The sequence below is a fragment of the Dermacentor silvarum genome, chromosome 5, assembly GCF_013339745.2.
Source record: "Dermacentor silvarum isolate Dsil-2018 chromosome 5, BIME_Dsil_1.4, whole genome shotgun sequence".
Taxonomy (NCBI): domain Eukaryota; kingdom Metazoa; phylum Arthropoda; class Arachnida; order Ixodida; family Ixodidae; genus Dermacentor; species Dermacentor silvarum.
In genome coordinates, this window is record NC_051158.1 from 165,954,915 (window position 1) to 165,976,468 (window position 21,554).

The 21,554-nt window shown below is 45.4% G+C and overlaps 2 protein-coding genes across 2 annotated transcripts in view; both read left to right on the top strand.

The window, feature by feature from the left end:
* LOC125945811 (nascent polypeptide-associated complex subunit alpha, muscle-specific form-like) overlaps positions 1 to 16,439 on the top strand; it is a 69,924-nt gene extending 53,485 nt beyond the window's left edge. Inside the window, exons 5-7 of the mRNA XM_049668103.1 lie at positions 1,316 to 1,596; positions 2,459 to 2,621; positions 16,351 to 16,439. Coding sequence (XP_049524060.1) covers positions 1,316 to 1,596; positions 2,459 to 2,621; positions 16,351 to 16,439 — 533 coding nt within the window. The remainder of the gene's footprint in view (positions 1 to 1,315; positions 1,597 to 2,458; positions 2,622 to 16,350) is intronic.
* LOC119453861 (MIF4G domain-containing protein B-like) overlaps positions 1 to 21,554 on the top strand; it is a 177,345-nt gene that overhangs the window by 99,280 nt on the left and 56,511 nt on the right. The gene's annotated exons all lie outside the window — the stretch shown is intronic.

Genomic DNA, 21,554 nt, shown 5'->3' on the forward strand with positions numbered 1-21,554 from the left:
TGCTGCTAATTTCTACTTCGTAATGAATTCCCACCAATTTCACTTAGAAAAGCACAATTCTCACGCTTTTAGTAGATACCCATGGGTGACGGGACTGGTTAAATGAGATGAGCATCACGCAAGTGTCCTTATCAAGCGACGACAGCACTCAAACTATGATGTAGGCTCGTGTGCTCACTTCGTTTGTGTAATGCGCGTGATGTGATAGTATCTTTCAGAGAACACCGATTGCCTTGCTAAAGCTCACAATTAATATGCTATAAACACATTGGTGTACCACTAACAACATCCTAGATAAAAAATAAAAAGTGAAGGCTCGATTCGCACGTCATCGGACTTGCGCGAGAGCAACAAGGAATTGGCAATGTACGAGCGACGGTACAAAGTATTCTAGCTCTGCGAATGGGCTTGGCGTATCGCAATCGCTTTCTGTTCGAAAAAAACTCAGCACGAAGCAACGCTGCTTCCATATATGGCGTGTCCATATAATTGATATCGCCATAAAGCGCTTTTTGGAAGACATGTGTCACTTTTATGGGGCGAATAGCAACGGTGGCTAAATGTGCTTTCAGGCTTGACCAGATAACATTCGGCGAGGGTCAAAGGGCGGAGGTGTGCTGCACCGGCGGTGACCTCAGCACTTCTCATGCTTAAGATGGCGCCACAGGCCGCAACCAAAATGCGCATGCCAAAGTTTGCTGACGTCATTATTTTAAAGTGGCCTTGCCTCAGAATGGGGAACTTGGTACTGTTGCACTCTCTGAAACTCGCCAATTTTAGCGACGTTTATTGCCACCAACCTGCCTCATCAATTTTGTGGACATATCAGCTGCACAAAAGGTATGAAAACCTTCGTGTAGTAATTTCGCGTGGCCTTTTTGCTGTTGAGATTTGGAGGTATGCGAAGTCTGCTGCAATAATTTTTTGAATTAAGTGAAAACCATATCGCGTTAAAATCGAAGTAACACAAAAGTATGACACCTGTTTACTGGAGATAATGGAGTCAATAAGGGATTCTTGCGTCCACGTAGCTTAGGCATGCATGCGCCATTCTCACATGACACGGTAAAGCATTACGTTTTATTTATGTATATATATATATATATATATATATATATATATAGGCACGTCCTGCCTTTGTTGCACGTTTTTTTATAAGTATACCCCGTAGACATTGTGGCTGTTACATCATCTCATCTCCACTGAACAGAAGTTGTCCACATAGACTTCAATGGTATTCTGTATCCTACCAGTGCTTCCATCTAGAGTTTCGGCATATGCTGGCTGTGATGTCTTTCTCTACTCTTGTCCACAGCTACATCCCACGCACCAGTACAGCGTCCTGCAGGGCGGCTGTCCATGCCCATCAAGCCCAGGGCAGTCATGGTGCGGCCCAGTTCGGCAACCACGACAGCAGCCGACACGACGTTTGCCAGGGACACTCAACGTCCTGCTGGGCGGCTGTCGTTGGCCACCAAGCCCAGGGCAGTCCCAGTGCGGCCCAGTGCTGCAACTGAAGCAGTGGCTGACACCAAGTTTGCCAGAGAGGCCCCAGTGAGACCACCGACCGCCCCAAAAGGTGTTCAGCAACCGAAGGTGATGACCACTAGTTTGTTGCAACCCGCAGCGTGAAGGACTTTGTCAGTCAGACACTGCAAGACCATTTGCAGAGTGCCATAAACAGGCAAAAAATAATCTACATTTGGTAAAAACAAATTGCTTGAAAGAGGATAAACACAAAGAATAAATTCCACTTCGCAAAAAGCACAACTTTCTAAAGGCCACTCAATTTCCAGGCTATCAAACTCATCAAACTGCTAAATTGCATAAAATTACGATCACCTGATAGTCGTGCAATTGAATGCTCTCATTCTCGTTGTGAAAAAAAGGCCAAAGCTTGCACTAGGCCACGCAAAGCTCAAGACACAGCGAAACTGGCCGAAATGCCGGCAACGCTGAAAATCTCCAAGTCCCTAAGTGTTGAGTGCTCGCTTCAAATCTCTCTTCTTGTTTCGTTGTTTTATTTGATGCCTAATATTTTTAAAGCTATTATTAATTTGAATTCAAAGTCAGCGGGCGGAATGTGAAATGGGAAAACATTCTTTAACTATTTGCTAAACCACTCTCAAAATTGGGCTTTGCCTAGAAACGCAGTTTCAACGCATCCGGATAGATTCCTAAATTCTTCAGTACGTCTTTTGAAGCAGCGACATATCAAGGCACATGTATAGATATGTCCCCTTAGGATAAAATGTGTCCAAGGCATTGTACTTTGCCTAAGTCCCTAGAGAAATTTCTCCTGGGTAATTTTCCGCCCACTGACATTGTCGAAAAGTCACTAATAAGTCATTATTCCTTCAAAAAGAAAGTTGTCCTAAAGGCCTCGCTAAATTGAGCAACTTTCTTGAGAAGTTACCTACGCTGACCCACATGCGATTGCCTTGACCGCTTTTCCTAGATCGGGTCCGCGTCTGGGGCCTCAAAACCTGCTCGAGGGATGCCTTCTGCGCCTGCTGCGACAAAGCGGCCTGCAGCCCGACCGACGCCAGCTGTGCCTGAGCCACGTAGGCCACTGAGACCACCTGCAGGACTGACTGGGGTCTCGAGAAGCCTCCAACCAGGTCTGCCTCCCCCAATGTTTTTTTTTTTTTCGTCTTGAGACTTCCAGTTATGGCTTCCTAAAGACTCTCTTTCAGGGGTATTAAATAATGAGTGGACTCAAAATGAAACAAATTAATGCCGACCAATTTGCTAAAGCTGGTTTGTGACTCATATAAGTAGGCAGGAAGGTGATGTCAACTTGATGTTAGGCAAGGTACTCTAAGGGTCGCCTGAAGCCTGCAACTTTACAGCAACATAGCTCATATTGTAATTGTGTAGTTGGCTGGTTCATTTGTGTCCCCCCTTTTTTCTTAAATTCAGCTGATAGGCCCTCGTATGTTGTAACCCCAGTCACAAAACGCGTGGGGCAGTCTCAGCTAACACAGTTCTTCACAATGCCACTATCCAGCAGTATAGGCCTAATATATTTTCTCTGTTCCGAAGTGCAGCGTTTTTTTTTTTTTTTAGTAGAAAGAACAAGAATGAACTAATGTTCATGCTGGGATGGACCACAAAAAATGGTAACCGCACATTGATATTCTTGGCATTGAGCTGGTTTGGTGCATATCTTACTGGCGCTTCTACCCATATATACTGTTGCGATACAACAGACGCTATAGACACATGGCGCAAATGCAGACGAAGACGATCATCTGGGTTTAGCACGAGATGGTTTCCATCTTGGTATCTGGCTGCGCTGCTCTTGTAAACACAGTGTAAATACTCTTTTCGCTGTGTTTCCACACGTAACATTTTGGTGGAGGTTTGTGATCCCCGTCCTCGCCACGGAGCTTCGCAGAGGTCGGTACATTGAGCTTGTCACCATGCCTCCCCGTGAATAGACCACATTAGCAACGGCTGCGGCTCGTGAGCCTGCTACAGTCGTCACGGTTGCCCACCATCGCGATCCTGGTGTGTTCACTGGCCTGGAGGGACAAGACGTTGACGAATGAATCAAGCTCTAACGCGTCAGTGCTAATAACAGGTGGCATCCAACTATTATCCTCGCCAGTGCCATCTTTTATATCAGCGGCACCCCATGCGTGTGGCTACAAACGCACGAAGACGAGATAACCAGCTGGGTCATTTTGAAAGAGAAGCTACGGGCACTGTTCGGTGACCCCTTTGGGCGCAAGGTTGCCGCCAGAAAGGCTCTTGCGACTCGAGTTCAGACATCTACAGAGCCATACGTTTCGTACATCCGAGACGTCTTCGCTCCTTGCCGCAAAGCTGACGGAACTATATAAAGTGGCTAATGTACTAAAAGGAATCGCGGACGAAAACTGCCGTTGCTTTGAACAAGCTATAAGAGCCGCCGTATAACAAACCACATCATGCGGCGGCTACCCATTATTGCTGCTACGTCGGCATGTACGTGAGGGCAGAGCGCGTCAGCCCACCGCCTGTGATGTTACCCGCATTGTTCTCCGCAACCTCGAGGCCGCCTGTTCGCCAGCGTTCTCCGTGATGCCTCCCGATCCGCCAGCGACCACGATTGCGATGATTCAGGCGCTTGTGAGACAGGAATTTGAGAATATGGGTCTCAATTCCGTGTGTTCGTCGACTCAACCCGGTGTTCCCTAGTTCTCTAGCGGCCCTCCTCGTCTCCGGCAGACTTTTTCAGTCACATACCGCAACCCGCCCGAGGAGTGGCGTACCCCTGATGACAAGCCGATATGCTTCCACTGCTGTCGCATCGGCCACTTCGCTCGTCACTGCCGTAACCGATGACCACCACCGCCTCGGACATCCGCCGGGGCTTATTGCCGCACCTTTGTACCTACTGCTCCCTATGCCACCCGCCATAAACCCACTGCCGCTGATGCCCCAGCGCTAAACTTTTGCTACGGCCGCTCGCCTTCACCTCGACGCCATCACTCGCGTTCACCCCAACCCAGTCGCTTCTCTTCGCCGCCTATCGCCTCCCGTATTCAGCCGGAAAACAAGGCAATGCAGTTTCTGGAGGTGAAGCTGCTTTGTCGACCCTGCCCTCAAGTTCTCTGCTCACGTTACCTACGAACCATAACCTTCTCGACGTTAACGTTGATGGCTATCCGGTTACTGCACTGATCGATACAGGAGTCCTTTCTATTATGAGTGCTGCCTTCCGATGACGACTGAGGAAGCTCCTCACCCCAGCGTCGGCACGAGTCGTCCGCGTTGCGGATGGCGGTACTGTTCCTGTCGTCGGTATGTGCAACGAATCTGTCAGCATCGCCGGCCGCCACACTTCCATTCCTCTTCAGCGTGATTGCCCATTGCCCCAACGACCTCATTTCGGTCTTGATTTCCTCTCAGCGCATTCGGCTCTTATTGACTGCTCTGCCAGCACACTCCGCCTAGAACTGCGAGCTCTTTCGGAGACTAATAATGCAACCCCCAGCCGCTTAAGCCCCACCAGCTTCGTTCGACTGCTGCCCAAATTGTTGTCATATATGTTGTCATTCCCCGCCAGTTCCTGATGTATGTCATCACTCCGCTGCCCGACATTCCGCCGCGGTGCGACGTCACCGTACCTTACACACATCTATCACGGCCAACCGCACTTGCATCCCTGTCGTAAACTTCGGCTTAACCAAGCAGATTGTGCCTCAAAGATTTTGCCTCGCCCGACTTGAGCCTTTAGATGACCATCACGTGGCGGCTTTCTCGTCCGACGCTTCGTCTGAGCCTACCAGTTCTACAAGGTCTGACTCTTGTACTGATCAAAAGGTCCAGAAAATGATTGCGACGGACGTTTTACCTGCACAAGCCGAAGACCTCTACCGTGTTTTGTTTTCCTACAGGGATGTTCTTGACTTTGACAATCGCGCCTTAGGCCAGACGCTTGCTGTCAAGCACCGTATTAATACTGGCGATGCTGCTCCTATTTACCGCAGGCCATATCGAGTATCTCTATCGGAACGCCAGGTTAACGATGGTGTTAACAAGATGCGCGATGAAAACATCCTTGAGCCTTCTTCGAGTCCGTGGGCACTACCGGTAGTCTTGATTAAGAAGGACGGGACATGGCGCATCGGTGGGGATTACGCCATCTGAACAAAGCCACTAAAAAGACATCTACCCGCTGCCACGAATCGACGACGCCCTTGACTGCCTTTACGATGCCAGCTACTTATCCTCTGTGGACCTTCGATCTGGATACTGGCAGATCGCCGTCGACAAAATGGCCGCAATATATTAGCCGCAGACAGCACGTTTACAAAAGCCTTACGTAGTCTCTATTAAGGCAGACGCCACGAGGCTCGGAATGGACGAAGGATGTGTTTATGTGTGCGTGATATAGCTCCAACTGACCAAGCTTTGTTTACCTGAAGTTCATTGTAGTATTATTTCCTGCACGAATGTCACGCGGGTATGCTATTTAGGCAGTACTTGGGGTAATAATTGTTGCAAGACTCACCTCATACCTAAAGCAATAAGCGTAGCCTTAACCTTACGCACACAGAACAGAAGACATGACAAATGCCATGTCCGGAAGGTATGTCCTAAGCTTTTCTCCTATCACATTTCCGTTGTGTCGTGCTAACACTATGGTTATTGCTAAAATGTGCACTGACTAGGCTGAGAACTTCTGCTATGACATGTAGGCCGGTTGTGGTTGGCCTCGCATCGTATTAGTGCATTGAAGTGACCCATTCGCAAAATAAATGCTGCTCAGTGGGTGAGTGCTGACATGTCGATGGTTCAATCTTCTGAGGCTCCGCTAGAACGTGGCACTGACACGGAAATGTTTGAGCCTGTAAACGCACTTTACATGACAGGCACTGTAGTGCACAATTTTATGCTTGGAAATGTACTCTGCTTTTACAGCATGGTGAAGTTTTCTTCGTGCTCTGTACATCGCGATGCACTTAATTGCAGAGGTCTAGATTTTTTGCAGAAAGAAAACTCTGAAGTCGGCTTCTAGTGCTTAGGCAACGGCAAATATGCAGCCGTAGAATGCAGTCGGGCGAAGAGCAAGGTTAGGCACTTGTCTTCTGTTAATGCAGAAGACAACACGCATACGGCTCTGTTTGTCTACAATCCAGTCAGCCAGGTGCAACACAGAACGTCATGGCCTCTGAGCGGTACTACACTCGTCTCTGCATGAAATGTACGTAAAGAAATCCAGCAGTACCCATGTAAAAATGAATTCAGACGTTAAAGCGGTGAGCACTGAATCAATCTAGCCACACCCTATTTTCAACGCCGAAGAACTTGCTGTATCAGGCGTGCATGTAGCTTCCTCTCTCGCGCTTCCTAATAGAAAATATGCGCCTAATTGGCCACGAGATCGAGCAGAGCCACCGCCTGGCGGACGCTGACTGAACCACGGGTAGTGGGGATTGCGCTGCGCGTCGTCTGATAGGCACTACGTGTTTACATGTGCGTGTATGGCATGGATATCTTTGAAGACCACTTTTTACAGGCTATGGCTAGGGTTCCGTGTATTTTTCGTGTCCGTCAATAAATATGTGTGTGCAAAAACTCAGCTTCCGAGTTTGACGCGAAGTCGCTCCAGTCTATGCAAAAGCTTATGCGTCTTATCACTTGGATGTGCATTTTCAGTAGAATAATTATCAATAGGCACCATTTTGACGATGAGTACACTCTCAAGAATATAATAAGGATTTCGCAAAAATTTGCCGCTGTGCGACCCGCGTCAGCCACACGTACGCTCGCACCGCCATCTTTGTCGTCGTTCCGAGCGCTTGCGTGCCTGTTTCCTTCCCCTCTCCCAGCGTGGCAGTCCCGTCACGCGTGTCTAGTTTCCCCCGCCTCCCCGAGGTGGCGGTAGTCTTCCACGCGAATGTAGAAGAAAACTGTAGAAGGGAAGCATCCCATTTGATCAATGTGAAGATCAGAAGAAAGGGGAGCCAATGGTTGTCAGAAGTAAACAAAAAGGATAGAAAGGCAGCGAAGAAATTTTGGAAACATCTCAACTCCTTGAGTAATAAGACTAGCCTAGAGCAGAGGTTTATAGTTACAGCTCAAGGTGTTCGACTAGAGGGAGATGACGCAATGGAACATACAAGAACAATGATGACAGAAAAATTTAAAGAACGAAACATAGCATGTGCTCAATCAGGTGAGGATAGACTAGTCAGTGCAGTGGCTCCACTGGCACAAAGCGAGTGGGAAAGGGCAGAGAAGAGGGTTCCTAGTAGCACGTCGACAGGTCCTGATGGCATCCCAATTATGTTGATTGTACTGAAGGGACTGGGCCATGGTGCTGGTGAAGGCAGAAGAAGACAAGCAACGCTTGCTCGCCCGCTTCGCCATAGCTCCCTTTTGACGCTGGGGTATTGAAGACATACTCTCGCCTCCAGGTTCGGTACTATTGGCGCGGTATGTATCGTTTCGTTCGCCAGTATGTCCGGTCATGCCCCCTGTGCCAGCCGCACCCTTACCAAAGCTGAGGCGAACTACTCCGTTACTGAAAAGGAATGTTTGGCCATTATTTGGGCTATCGCAAAATTTAGACCTTACGTGTATGGGCGCCCTTTTGACATCGTGACCGACCATCATGCCCTATGCTGGTTGTCTTCACTCAAAGATCCAACTGGTCGGCTCGCTCGTTGGGCATTACGCCTACAAGAATACGACATCCGTGTTGTTTATCGCTCCGGCCGCAAGCATTCAGACGCAGACGCTCTTTCCCGGTCACCCCTGTCACCTGATCCTATCTGCACGTCTCCCGCCTAAAGCAGTGCCACGACCCCCCTGTCTTCTCCTGCCCCTAGGTCGCCAGGATGGCTCCTCTTTTGGTGGGGAGTGATTGTACTGAAGGGACTGGGCCATGGTGCTAGTGAAGGAAGAAGACAAGCAACGCTTGCTCGCCCGCTTCGCCATAGCTCCCTTTTGACTTGTTTCAGTCTGCCGTTCTAACGCCAGATCGAGTGTTGCTAGGAAAACATCCCCATTGCATGATAAAGACATTGGGCCCAAAATCTAAAAGCATTAAGAGAGGCAGTGAGCAAAATGATAATGGACGGTAAAGCCCCTGATGGGTGGAGACTGAGCAGGATGAGCATGATATATAAGGGAAAGGGGGACAAAGCCGACATAAACAACTACCGTCCCATAACAGTGACGTCAGTGGTTTACAGGGTGGTGATGCAGATTATAAAGGACAGACTGCAGGCATGGGTGGAGAGCGAGGAGGTGCTGGGGGAACTACAAAACGGGTTCCGGAAACAAAGAAGGTTTGAAGATAATCTGTTCTCATTGACACAATGTATTGAAATAGCAGAAAGCGAACACAGGCCCCTATGGCTTGCGTTTCTGGATATCAAGGGAGCCTATGACAGTGTAATCCAAAAGGATTTGTGGGACATACTGGGCACTCTAGATGTGGAAGATGGAGTAAGAAATATTTTAAGAAAAATGTCGCAGTTTCGCCCGAAAGGCAAAGCATCGATTGCGATAGCAAATTAGTAGAGAGCTATTCGGAGTAGGGATAGTAGTTTTATGGGGTGCATAAACTTGGACACATTGGCTTACTAACTGAAATAACAATCGCGGTGTCAGCGCGCACAAGCAAACATGAATAGATCACACTGAATGACCGCAGACGACTGTCAAAACGCTGGCAGCAAGCGCAGCCAGCCGCTGCAGCGGGCGAAGAATCGTGCGGTCTATCGCTTCAACGGAAATTGAGCGGCGAATGCACACCGCATAGAAAGTTCAGATCCGTGTGGAGATAAGAGACAGTGCGGGCGACCGGCACCGCCAGGCAAAGGGCAGAGAAGTTCTTGGCAGAGGAGAAGCTGCGCCCCCCCCCCCTCCCTCCCCTCTTCCCGTTTCTTGCTTACGCGTGGGAGATTGAGTGGCAAGATACGCCTTTGGTGCCGGAGCACAGCGCTGCCCCGCCTCCCTCCCTGCCATAGCCCCTCGGCTTTTCGCGCGACGATCGCGTTTGCTTTCCACCGTGCGTTCGCTCTCCGTGATAGCGTGCGTCCTCCGCGGGCTTTCGCTCGCGCCGCGGCGACGATTTTATCGCCCTTGGAATCTATACGGAACCTCACGGCGACGGCGACGGCAGCAATCCGGTTGAAGTGTCCATATAATTGCTATCGCAATAATATCTATAAAAGTAACGAGGTGCTTATAAAATGGGAAAACAAGGTATCTGTGCCTATAGAGATACGGCAGGGGCTTAGGCAGGGGTGCCCTCTGTCACCTCTGTTGTTCATGCTGTATTTACAAGGATTAGAGAAAATATTAGAGAGGAGCGGACTTGGCTTCAACCTTTCCTATTTCAAGCAAGGAGAATCGATTAAACAGTCATTACCAGGACTGATGTATGCGGATGACATTGTACTTATGGCTGACAACAAGGAAGACTTGCAGAGATTAATGGACATCTGTCGTAAAGAGGGAGATAGCTTAGGTTTGAAGTTTAGTAAAGAAAAATCGGCAGTCATGACTTTTAATGATAATCAGGGCAGCGAGCATAGGATACAGGTGGTTACGCTGGAGGTGGTGGATAAGTACAAATATCTTGGAGTGTGTATAAACAATGGGGCTGAGTACTTAACGGAACATGAAAAATATGTGACGGCTAAAGGTAGCAGAAATGCAGCTGTGATGAAAAATAGGGCACTGTGGAATTACAATAGGTACGAAGTGGTGAGAGGGATTTGGAAAGGGTTGATAATCCCTAGTTTGACTTTCGGCAATGCGGTCCTGTGCATGAGATCAGTGGTTCGAGCAAGGTTGGAAGTTAAGCAGCGAGGGGTAGGTATGCTGGCTCCGGGAGCACACGGAAATACACCAAATCAGGGGGTACAGGGTGACATGGAATGGACGTCATTCGAGGGCAGGGAAGCCAGCAGCAAGATAGAATTTGAGGAGCGATTGAGAGAAATGGCAGAAAAGCGGTGGGCAAGGAGAGTTTTCAGTTATTTGTACATGAGGAATGTTGATACAAAATGGAGGAAGCTGACCAGAAAACTGTCAATCAAATATTTGGACTGCAGGAGGGGTGGAAACCAGCAAACAGCGGTTAAGAAAAAGGTTATGGAAACAGAGAGGGGTCTGTGGAAAACAGGGATGCAGACGAAATCAGCACTGGGAACATACCGAACTTTCAAGCAAGAAATTGCCAAAGAAAATATCTATGATAATTCTAGGGGAAGCTCTTTGTTGTTTGAAGCCAGGACGGGAGTATTGCGGACTAAGATGTACCGAGTCAAGTACCAAGGTATAGACACGTTGTGCTGTGCGTGTGGAGAAGAGGAAACGGCTGAACACCTCATACTTTTCTGTAAAGGGCTTAACCCTACAGTGCAAAGCAATGGGGCTGATTTTTTCAAAGCATTGGGGTTTAGGGACAGGGAAGAAAAAAGACTTTAAGCGGGTAGAAATAACCAAACAGAGGTTATCTGATTGGTGGATAAAATCAAGGGAGGGGTGAAATTTCACCCACCACAAAGTACAAAATATGTTCATAGTCACGGCTAGGTGGCGTATGCCACCACCCGATTTAAAGGGTTCAGCCTCATCCATCCATCCATCCACCCATCCATCTAGAAGGTTAGAAGTAGAGTGACCTAGAATATGGGAGAGTGTCCAAAGCGCCGGCTCCGGCGAGGGCCTTTTTCTGTGAACTGCCGCGCCGCGCCGCTGCTGCTCGGGACCCGTGGGCACTGTGGGAATTACAATAGGTACGAAGTGTTGAGAGGGATTTCGAAAGGGGTGATGGTCCCTAGTTTGACTTTCGTTAATGCGGTCCTGTGCATGAGATCCTGAGGTCCTGTGCAAGGTTGGAAGTTAAGCAGCGAGGGGTAGGTAGACTGGCTCTGGGAGCACACGGAAATACACCAAATCAGGGGGTACAGGGTGACATGGGATGGACGTCATTCGAGGGCAGGGAAGCCAGCAGCAAGATAGAATTTGAGGAGCGATTGAGAGAAATGGCAGAAAAGCGGTGGGCAAGGAGAGTTTTCAGTTATTTGTACATGAGGAATGTTGATACAAAATGGAGGAAGCTGACCAGAAAACTGTCAATCAAATATTTGAACTGCAGGAGGTATTTTTCACCCACCACAAAGTGCAAAATATGTTAATAGTCATGGCTAGGTGGCGTATGCTACCGCCCGGTTTAAAGGGTTCAGCCTCATCCATCCATCCTTCCATCCTTCCATCCATCCACCAATGTATGCTGCCGATCAAGACCGCCGATCAAAATAAAAGTTGTGTGGGTGTGTCTTTCTTCAGGGTGACCGCTCTCACCGCTCAAGCGAAATGTTTGCTTATACCTTTGATCTAAATTCTAGGTCACCTTTCTCACCGATTCTCCACCATTCTATGTCACCGATGCTCAACGATGCTCCAGCATCACCTAAACCGTTCTAACAACTCCTTCTTTCCCCGTGAAACCTGCTGATGTGTCTACTGCAATCATAAATTTTAGAGACCAGCCCCGGTATCAATAAAATTTTAACATGGCACTTAAATCTTGTTGTTATTTGTGAACCACTTTCTGTAATTATAAATGTTGCGTTCAAGGATTGCATTTTTCCTAACTCTCTGAAAGTAGCTAAAGTTATTCCGGTATATAAAAAGGGTGAAAGATTGTCAGTATCCAACTACCGTCCATCTGTATTCTTTCGTCCCTTATTAAGGATATCGAAAAATTATAATTCGCCCAAGAAAATACCTGCAAAAATTTTATCTACTGAAACCATCTCAATTTGGTTTTCGAGAGGGAAGTTTCACAAACCTCGCCCTGCTTCCCCTAACTGGCTATTTATCAAGCACGTACGCTATTCATTCAGGATGCGTAGTTGGCTCGGTTTTTCTGGACTTCATAGAAGCATTTGACACCATTATTCATCTCGTCTTGTCTAACAAACTCGAAGCGCACACCGTTGATTTCAGGTCCTGCCCTCAAGTTCTTAAGTTACCTACTGAACAGAAAGAACACGGTATACATATCGGGCTCTTTCTCCACTACTAAAACAATTAACCAAGGGGTGCCTCAAGGCTCATTACTTGGTTCATTACTTTTTTACTTTAAATCAAGGATCTTCCTGACAACATACACATGGCTCACTGCATTTTATATGCCGACGATACGACTATTTCGGTTGATGAAAGATGCATTAATGCTGTCCCTATCAAATTCAATGATGTTCTGTGTAGCATGTCCAAGTGGTGCCACGAAAATAATTTACTTATTAATTCATATAAATCTAAATTTCTTATTTTTAAACCACCTCTGCGTAAGGTTAACCTCATTACGAGGCATCAGAATTTACTCGCTTTTCATAAGTGTCAGCGATAGTGTATCATTCCTTGGCATTTGCCACGATACTAATCTTATGTTCGTTCACCATATTGATTACATTAGAAAGATGGCAGCATTCGGCATTTGTGCATTGCTTAAATCACGCTCATATCTCTCTCATCAGACCCTGCTTGGTCTTTGCTTTTATTCATTCTGATATCACTTATTGCATCGTATCATGGGAAATACTTATTTCTATGATCTTTCATCCCTCCAGCATTTACAAAATCGAGCTGTTCGGATTATTTTTCACTCTCCTTGCAACGGCAGCGCCACTGCTCTTTGCTGCAACATCTTAACTATTAATAACTTGTTCCGGTTTAGTCTAATTTTGTTATATAAACAATTAACAAATCAACTTGCTATCAATTTCATTGATTCTGAGCTTTTAGTACATTCCAACTGTACTAGGTTTGCTGCTAATAATTTTTGTTACCTAAGGTTTGTACCAATTTAGGGGAATCATCTTCATCCTTCTGTACGATCACATTGTGGAATCATTTACTCATGTCTGTTAAAGCCAAAGTTTCTTTCGTTCATGAATTCATTAAAATATTTGAAGTTTTGATGTTCGTGCTTGTTTAGTTGTACTAGATTTGTGTTTTTATATACAGTATTTCTCAATTTCTTCGTTTCTTGCTTTCTTGCATTTTTATGTTTTCTATTACTTTATGCTTACTGTTGTTTTTTACTTGATATATTTGTTTCATTGGTTCGCAGTGGGGGCTGATAATGTTTGTATTATTTATTTGTAATCTTCACCGAGGGTCAATCAGACCACTTGCTCTTGTCCCGTTGCAGTCTTGTACTTTGGGACCCTCGTCCTGCATATTTTATATGCTGACGTTAGCCTACGATGTAATAATAATAAACTGATTTGATATGTCGTGTGCTAAACTGCTTCGCTGGTAATCCACCTTCACTGCAGTGGAATGGCGCGTGATTTTTTCCGTCGTTGTAAAACAGTTCTACATGGTAGTCTGCATTTTTGACGGTGTACAAAAACATTAAGCGTTGCGTCGTCGTCTTCGCACTGTACTAACATTAGTGACTGCCCTTGCTGAGCAAGTGATCTGATTGCCGCACTCGCCGCTCACCAAAAGCCAATCAATGTTACTATCGCTTTGTGCTTCGAGTACATCCCCCCCCCAAAAAAAAAATTCACGCAGAAACTCCTCTGGGAGTTGTCCAAGTATGCGTAAGCATTGCGCCACTTGCTCATCTCCATGCAACCCGGTCTCATTATCAATGTTACTAAACTTGATCCGGCCAGTATAAACCCTTGTCAATATTTATCGGTCTATAACAAGCTTATCGAACTAGATGCGACCGTTATCAACCCTTATCACTTATCAACCTTATCGGTCTCCATCCAAGCCTTATCGACCCGTATCGATTGGTATAGACCTTATCGCAATGGATCCGATCTTTATCAACCCTTATCTGTCCTCGTCAACCTTATTTGACATGATCTGACCCTTATGAACTCTTATTGGTCCTTATCAATCTTGTCGGACTTGATCCGACTCTTATCAACCTTTATCAGTTCTTATTACCTTATCAGAAATTATATGACCATTTTACGCACTTATCGCTCTTAACCACCTAATCCATCCGCGCCGAACCATTATCAACCGTGATGAGACCCATATAACTCGTCATAACTCCTTATCATCCTTATCAAATCATTGATTGTTTATCTATGTTGCGTGACATGAAGCGCATGAACCCTCGAGATCGGTGGCATTTCGGTCGGTGAAGGAACGCTCCAATGGAAGGCGCATTCCGCGACCATCACACGCATCAGGGACGTACGTTTGACATTAAATGTTCGCAAAATCGGAATTTTCCTGATGGCTACAAGGCTACAAGTCGGTTCTAAATGTGGTCCTAGCGAAGGCTTTCATTCCATCACCAAATATTTAAACAAAGCCTTCATGGAAACTGTTCTCCTTTGACAAGAGTTGCAACGATACAGGTTCTAACATTTCCTCGCTAAAGCACCAAAAAATTACTAAAACTCCTTAGCAGGACTTGTCAGATAGTGTGTGAGCATTGGTTTCAGTCGCTTACCTTGCACACATACGTCTGTGTGTATGCGAACGCGCCTGGTCGTATATGCTGGCGACTTTAGATCAATTTATTGTTTTGTTTATTTTTTTGTTTGTTTTAAGTGACTAGAAAGAATGCTCCCCCAGTATCTGACAAGTTACACACACCACGGCTTACTGTGTCTAGGATGACTCAGTGTGCTGTAACTATTGCTATTACCTAATTAGTGAACGTAATTGGTCGGAATAATTCTCAATGCGCGAACTTGATGTGATCGTGATTAATTTTAATTAGGCTCAAGTCACCCTAACTACCTTGAATTAATCGTGATTATTAATCACTTTAATGCCAATCAATCGAAATTAGGCCTAATAAACCTGAAGAACACTCAATTAATCATGATTGTTCCTAATATTTTAACCTTATTAATTATTCAATGTGCTAATTATTTCCCCTAAATTAATGTTATTTGCCTCACTATTAGTAGCACTCAATTAATCGTCGTTAGCTTCAGGATTGTTGCCGGGATTATTCTCTATTAGGACTTCCCTACCCTTCATTAGCCTTAAGCATTCTTATTTAGGCTGAGTACCGATATACTTAATATCTATTATACTTAATACCGATATATACCTAATATATTAGGCGTATATGCCCCCTTAGGACCCCACGTATGCCTAGATCGTGTCACGCATTAGACAGACGGCCGGGCGGACTGACGGATGGACTGATTTCTGAGAGTAGTAGCTCTAGAATGCTCACGCATTAAAAACGTAGCTGCTGTTACCTTCCTGCTGCTGTCTTGACGTACACGTGTGCGTTGCAAACGCACACACCAAATGCGTGACATACCCAAAACATTTGTCCATTGGGCAACCCTTTGCAGAAGCCCAAGCAGTGCTGGATAGCTAGCTGCCTGCAAAGACTTCGCATAACATCGATTCCGAAAGGCTATAGGATCTGAATAATTTCTTTAGTGCTTTCTGGTTCAGAGTGCAATACCCATGTAGTTGAAGTGAAAGGCTTGTATGAACATTAAATTAAGCCACGCACATTGGAAGGAAGTAAAGAAATCAACAAAACATTTCTGAGGGATAGAAAGCGTAATGAACAGTAAGCGTGACAGATTATGTCAAATGAACATTGAACGCAATTTAAAATACATGAAAATAGTGACGTAAAGCCGCCTTAACAAAAATAAAAAAATCACCTACTCTGTTGCTACTCTGTTAAAACATGGAATATACACTAGATCTACACTCACTGAAGCGTTTTGTTGCGAATTAAATTATTTAGTGGTAGATATTCAAGAATCCGCAGGATGGCAGGTGTAATTGTAATTTGTGTGAGATCAAAATTGGGTGTTTTAGCTGAGAAGAGCAACACTCTAGCACATGTTCATGTTATATTGCACTCTGCAGTTGGTGGGGCGACCAGTGGACCGGCACGAGGCTCAGCGGCCAGGCTATCCGCTGCTCCAAAGGCGCCACGACCTCTCCTCTACTGGTGAGATTTCCTTCTCGACATGATATGGTCACGTGACATTGAAAACCAAATGAGTTAAGAATCCAAGTCCTTATTGTAGGCAAGCAATGCTCAAATCTCATCGATAGCAGCAAGCGCACTTGGTGGCCGTCGAATCTAGTCCTAGGAGTGAAGTGTGTCTTCTGTTTGTGATGTCTTCACGTAAATTCAAAAGTAATGCATGACTGCACATATCTCATATGCGCAATCTGACGGAGCAAGATCCTTTGTTTATAAAAGGGCATGCATGATATTTGAGATACAGCAGGCGCATCTTGAATCGAGCGAAAACTTGATAGCAGACACCCACGTACTCTCAAGCGATCCTTGACTCGGAACTCTTCCTCCGTTCCCCTGAGTGGAGCACAGCACCGCTTCCCGACTGATGGGGATGCTGCACTTCTCAAGCATTGTCGTGGATGAGCATGAAGTGGCAGTGACCAGTGAGTGGAGAGGTGGCACTGCTATCTACTTTTTTGTGTCGAGGTGGAGCGTCCAGTGGAGGAACATTCTTGAACACGGGAGGGAGATAACTCTGGCCCCCTCGCACAATCCCCAAAAGCGTTGTTTACTGGTCACCCGCAGTCTTGCTTTTGTTGCTTTTTGCTGCAAGCAAACCGAAATTAAAGCAATCATCATCATCAGCTTATATTTACGTTCACTGCAGAAGGCCTCTCCCTGCAATCTCCAATTACCCGTCTTGCATGCGCTAGCTGATCATCACCTCACCTAATTTACTGCCGTCCTCGACTACGCCTCATTTCTCTTGGTGTCCGTTCTGTAACTGTAATGGTCCACCGGTTATCTATCCTACGCATATGGCCTGCCCAGATCCATTTTTCCCTCTTAATGTCAACTAGAATATCGGCTATCCCCGTTCGCTCTCTGATCCACGCCGCTCTCTTCCTGTCTCTTAACGTTACGCCTAACATTTTTCGTTCCATCGCACTTTGTGTGGTCCTTAACTTGTTCTCGAGCTTCTTTGTTAACCTCCAAGTTTCTGCCCCATATTTTAGCACCGGTTGAATGCAATGATTGTACACTTTTATTTTCAACGACAGTGGTAAGCTCCCAGTCAGGATTTGGTAATTCCTGCCGTATGCACTACAACCCAATTCTATTCTTCTGTAATTTTCTTTCTCATGATCAGGGTCCCCTGTGAATAATTGACCTAGATAAACGTACTCCTTTGTAGACTCTAGCGGCTGACTGGCGATCCTGAATTCTTGTTTCCTTGCCAGACTATTCAACATTAACTTTGTCTTCTGCATATTAATCTTCAAACCCACGCTTACACCTTCTCGGTTAAGGTCCTCAATCATTTGTTGTAATTCGTCCCCATTGTTGCTGAATAAGATAATGTCTACTGCAAACCGAAGGTTGCTGAGATATTCGCCGTTGATCCTCACTCCTAAGCCTTATCGGTCTAAGAGCTTGAATACTTCTAAGCATGCAGTGAATAGCATTGGAGAGATTTTCTCCTTGCCTGACCCCTTCCTTGATAGGTGACTTTCTACTTTTCTTGTGAAGAACAAAGGTGGCTGTGGAATCCTTATAGATGTTTGTCAAGATATTCACGTATGCCTCCTGTACTCCTTGATTGCGCAATGCCTCTATGACTGCTGGTATCTCTACTGAATCAAATGCCTTTTCATAATCTATGAAAACCATATATATATATATATATATATATATATATATATATATATATAAGTTGATTCTACTCCGCAGATGTTTCGATTACCTGATTGATGACATGGATATGATCCATAGTAGAATATCCCTTCCTGAAGCCAGCCTGTTCTCTTGGTTGACTGAAGTCAAGTGTTGCCCTGATTCTATTGGAAATTATCTTGGTAAATATTTATACAATACTGAAAGCAAGCTACTGGGTAATAAAGCTATTGGTAATAAAGCTATTGGTAATAAAGCTATTGGTAATAAAGCTATTGGTAATAAAGCTATTGGTAATAAAGCTAATGGGTAATAAGCTAATGGGTAATAAGCTAACGGGTAATAAAACAAGCTAATGGGCATTAGCAAGCTAATGAAAGCAAGCTAATGCCCTCTGACGCGCCACATGGGCGCGTCAGAGGGCATTGTGGCTACGTTGTACTGAAGCGTCGTTAACGTCGCCTATATCGTCTCCCGCTTGTATCTACGTCCTCTCTGTACTTGCACGTTAGTCGAATGGTCAGCGCTGTAGTTTCTGCAGTGCTTTTGAGGGGGGTCATGGATGATTACAGCTGTCAAGGGGCTAATTTGGCGTCACCCAGAGAACTCCAGAGGGCATTGTGTACATGCCACGCGATGGAAAGGTCCAAAGGAAGTTCTCGCGTTGACTTCCCTCTCTGGCACGCTATACTGTAATGTAAATACATGCTCCGAACCACCCACCGATGCAGCGTGCAAGGAAACAGCAGCAGGAGCGCAAAAGTCGAAGGAAGCTAGCGGCAAAGAAAGCTTAGATTTCTTATTGAAAAGAAACGCATATGCAATCCAAAAGTGCTCTCAGTGGTTAAGCTGCAATAGCTTGATGGACCATGCGGGCCTCGCTTACCTCTGTGCGGGTGGTGAGCTGCTGCCAAAATCTGCAGAACGCTCTTCGCCGATTTCATACTGGCTCTTTTCTTTGTGCTTGTGTTCTATGTGTAAATGTGTTCTATGTGTGTAAATCATTTATGAAGTACGTGTGTATTGCTGAAAAGAAATGTCCAAAGAGCAAGCTATAAAATTATACGTGATATTCCACCGCATCTTCTCAGTATCATTTCCATACGATTTTACAAATTTCCAAGTTCACAGGTTGGTCGAATGCATCTGTTACCATCCATCTTGAGCGAAGCCCTCTCTGGGGTGGTGAGATGCGGATGCGCCACCTGTTGATCGCTCGAGACATGAACGCAGGTGCCAGGCGGTCTGTGGCTGCTGTTCCAAGGGCTGCAGGGAGCCAGCCGGTGCCTGCCCAGCCTGAGGCCAAGACAGGACTGCCTGCGAGTCCAGCTGTGCAGCCGTCGCAGTTGCCCCGCTCACGACTGAGGCCACCTGTCAGTCGAGGTATTCGCGGCCACAGGATTACTTACTAATCATAGAAAACTGGAACAGGTAGTTTGGAAGTGGTGTCGAAGTAAATGCGCTCATTAAGACATTTAGGGACATATATCGACACAGACGAGTGCACAAGAACACGATTAACGCATAATAACGAGTATTCGTTCAATGTGGTTCTCACAGAAAAGATCGAAGCAACTTGAAAAAGGCGTGACCACAGGCTTACCTTTTTTCTTTAAACAGACCTATTATGGTGTGAAGTTGGATTTTGGCGTCGCATACTTGAATGTTAAGGAGAAAATAGCGAAAATTCTTGTTCAGTTCTTGGTAACGTGTCGAACTCTTCTATCATGAAATCTGTACATATTAGTATCACACTGAAAGGCAGCTTGAAATACCTTACATTCGCAAATTCAAAATAGGTGGTAAGCAACAGAGGTGCAGAATAGAAGCCTAGTCGCATATGACACAACATATGGGGAAAATTTCAGGGAAATGCCATTTGGGCACCTATTCTATATATTATATAGCGTAATAGGAGTAGCTTTAGTTTCGATTTCTGTCATAAGTTCCCACTTTAATTCCTCGCCATCCTTTGAGGCATTGTGATTGCCAAACCTGTGACAGCGCCCTTTAAGCCGTTGGTCCGGTGTTCGCTCGATGGACGGCAACAGATTTTTCTTAAACCATGAAGCTTTCTTTCTGGGCAAGCCATCTACGTTTCCTGTGTAGCTTCGTGGTACTGTTCAACTGGATGGCTCTTCTGCTACGTGTTGCACCACTTAGTTTGCCTTAGATCTGACTAGTGCCTGTAAATATCCTTCAAACCGGCCATCCGGTTTAACCGGAGGGAAGGAAATATGTTCTTTAAATCCGGCTATCCGCATTTACAATGATGAATAATATGGATATCCGGTTTAAATAACCACTTAGACGGATATTCGGGTATTTGAATACGAATGTTTGATATTACTAAGACTTTATTCAAACATTCGGTTTTATATCACCTGTGGCCCACTATCGTTGGCTAAGCGCAATAATTCATATTAAGATACGCTGTTTATTAGAAGGCTAGTAGCGTAGCCATGAATTCTTTCTTTATGCTTTGTTTAATGTCGCATGCGGCCGTTCGTTCTGAGAAAGGAGTACTATATTTCTTTTTTCGGCAAAGGAGTCTATTGGCGTCCTTTAATTATTTTGGTTAAAAATGCGCCAACTTTCCCAAGAGGCTCGTAGGGCATAGTCTGAACAACACATCGAAAATAACAAAGCTTGAAAGATTTCTCGAATGGTTCCAGTGAACCATTTAGTCTCTAAGTTATCTTTAATTTCATCAATGAACGGCTCTAGCGACACCGTGCAGATCTCTTTGATAATTATTGCGGCAGCAGTGGTACGATTTCATGGGTCACTATTCAGTAACGCACGCAAAATCCCTCAGGGGAGTTTAATGACTACATTTTAGGACCATATGTGTCACCCAGGGCTTTGAGTGCTAGCACACCCGAAGGCAGAACGACCTTGGGCTGCATATTTCCTTTGGTTGTCCGATTGTTCTTTAAAGGTGGTGATGGTCTTGATACTGCAAAAATTGATGTCTATATGCATGAAGCATCAAAAAGTGCATAATGAAGGGCTAACCATAAGTATTTAGTCGTCAGTTCATTATTCTGAGACAAGAAGTTTACATAGATTTAAGAATTTGAGGCTTATTTATAAAAGGGATTTTGAGTAAGCTCATCAAGTAAATAGTTTGCACTTTACCATATTTGTTTTGCGAGATAAGCGAGCTGATTGTTTTTGTCTTCCTATATAAATGAAGATTTCGTTCCTGAATTTGACTCAACAAAGTGCAACAGCACGAAGAAGCGAGCGGAGCTTTTGAGAAGCTCTCGCATAATAAGGTTGCAATAAAAATTATGAACGCTGTGTGATATGCTCACTTCATGCATTAAAAAGCTAGAGCAATGCTCCTAAATACCTGGCTTGAGTAAAATCTGAAGAATTTTCACACGTCCGATTTTGCTCTGAAGAGTAAAAAAAAAAAAAA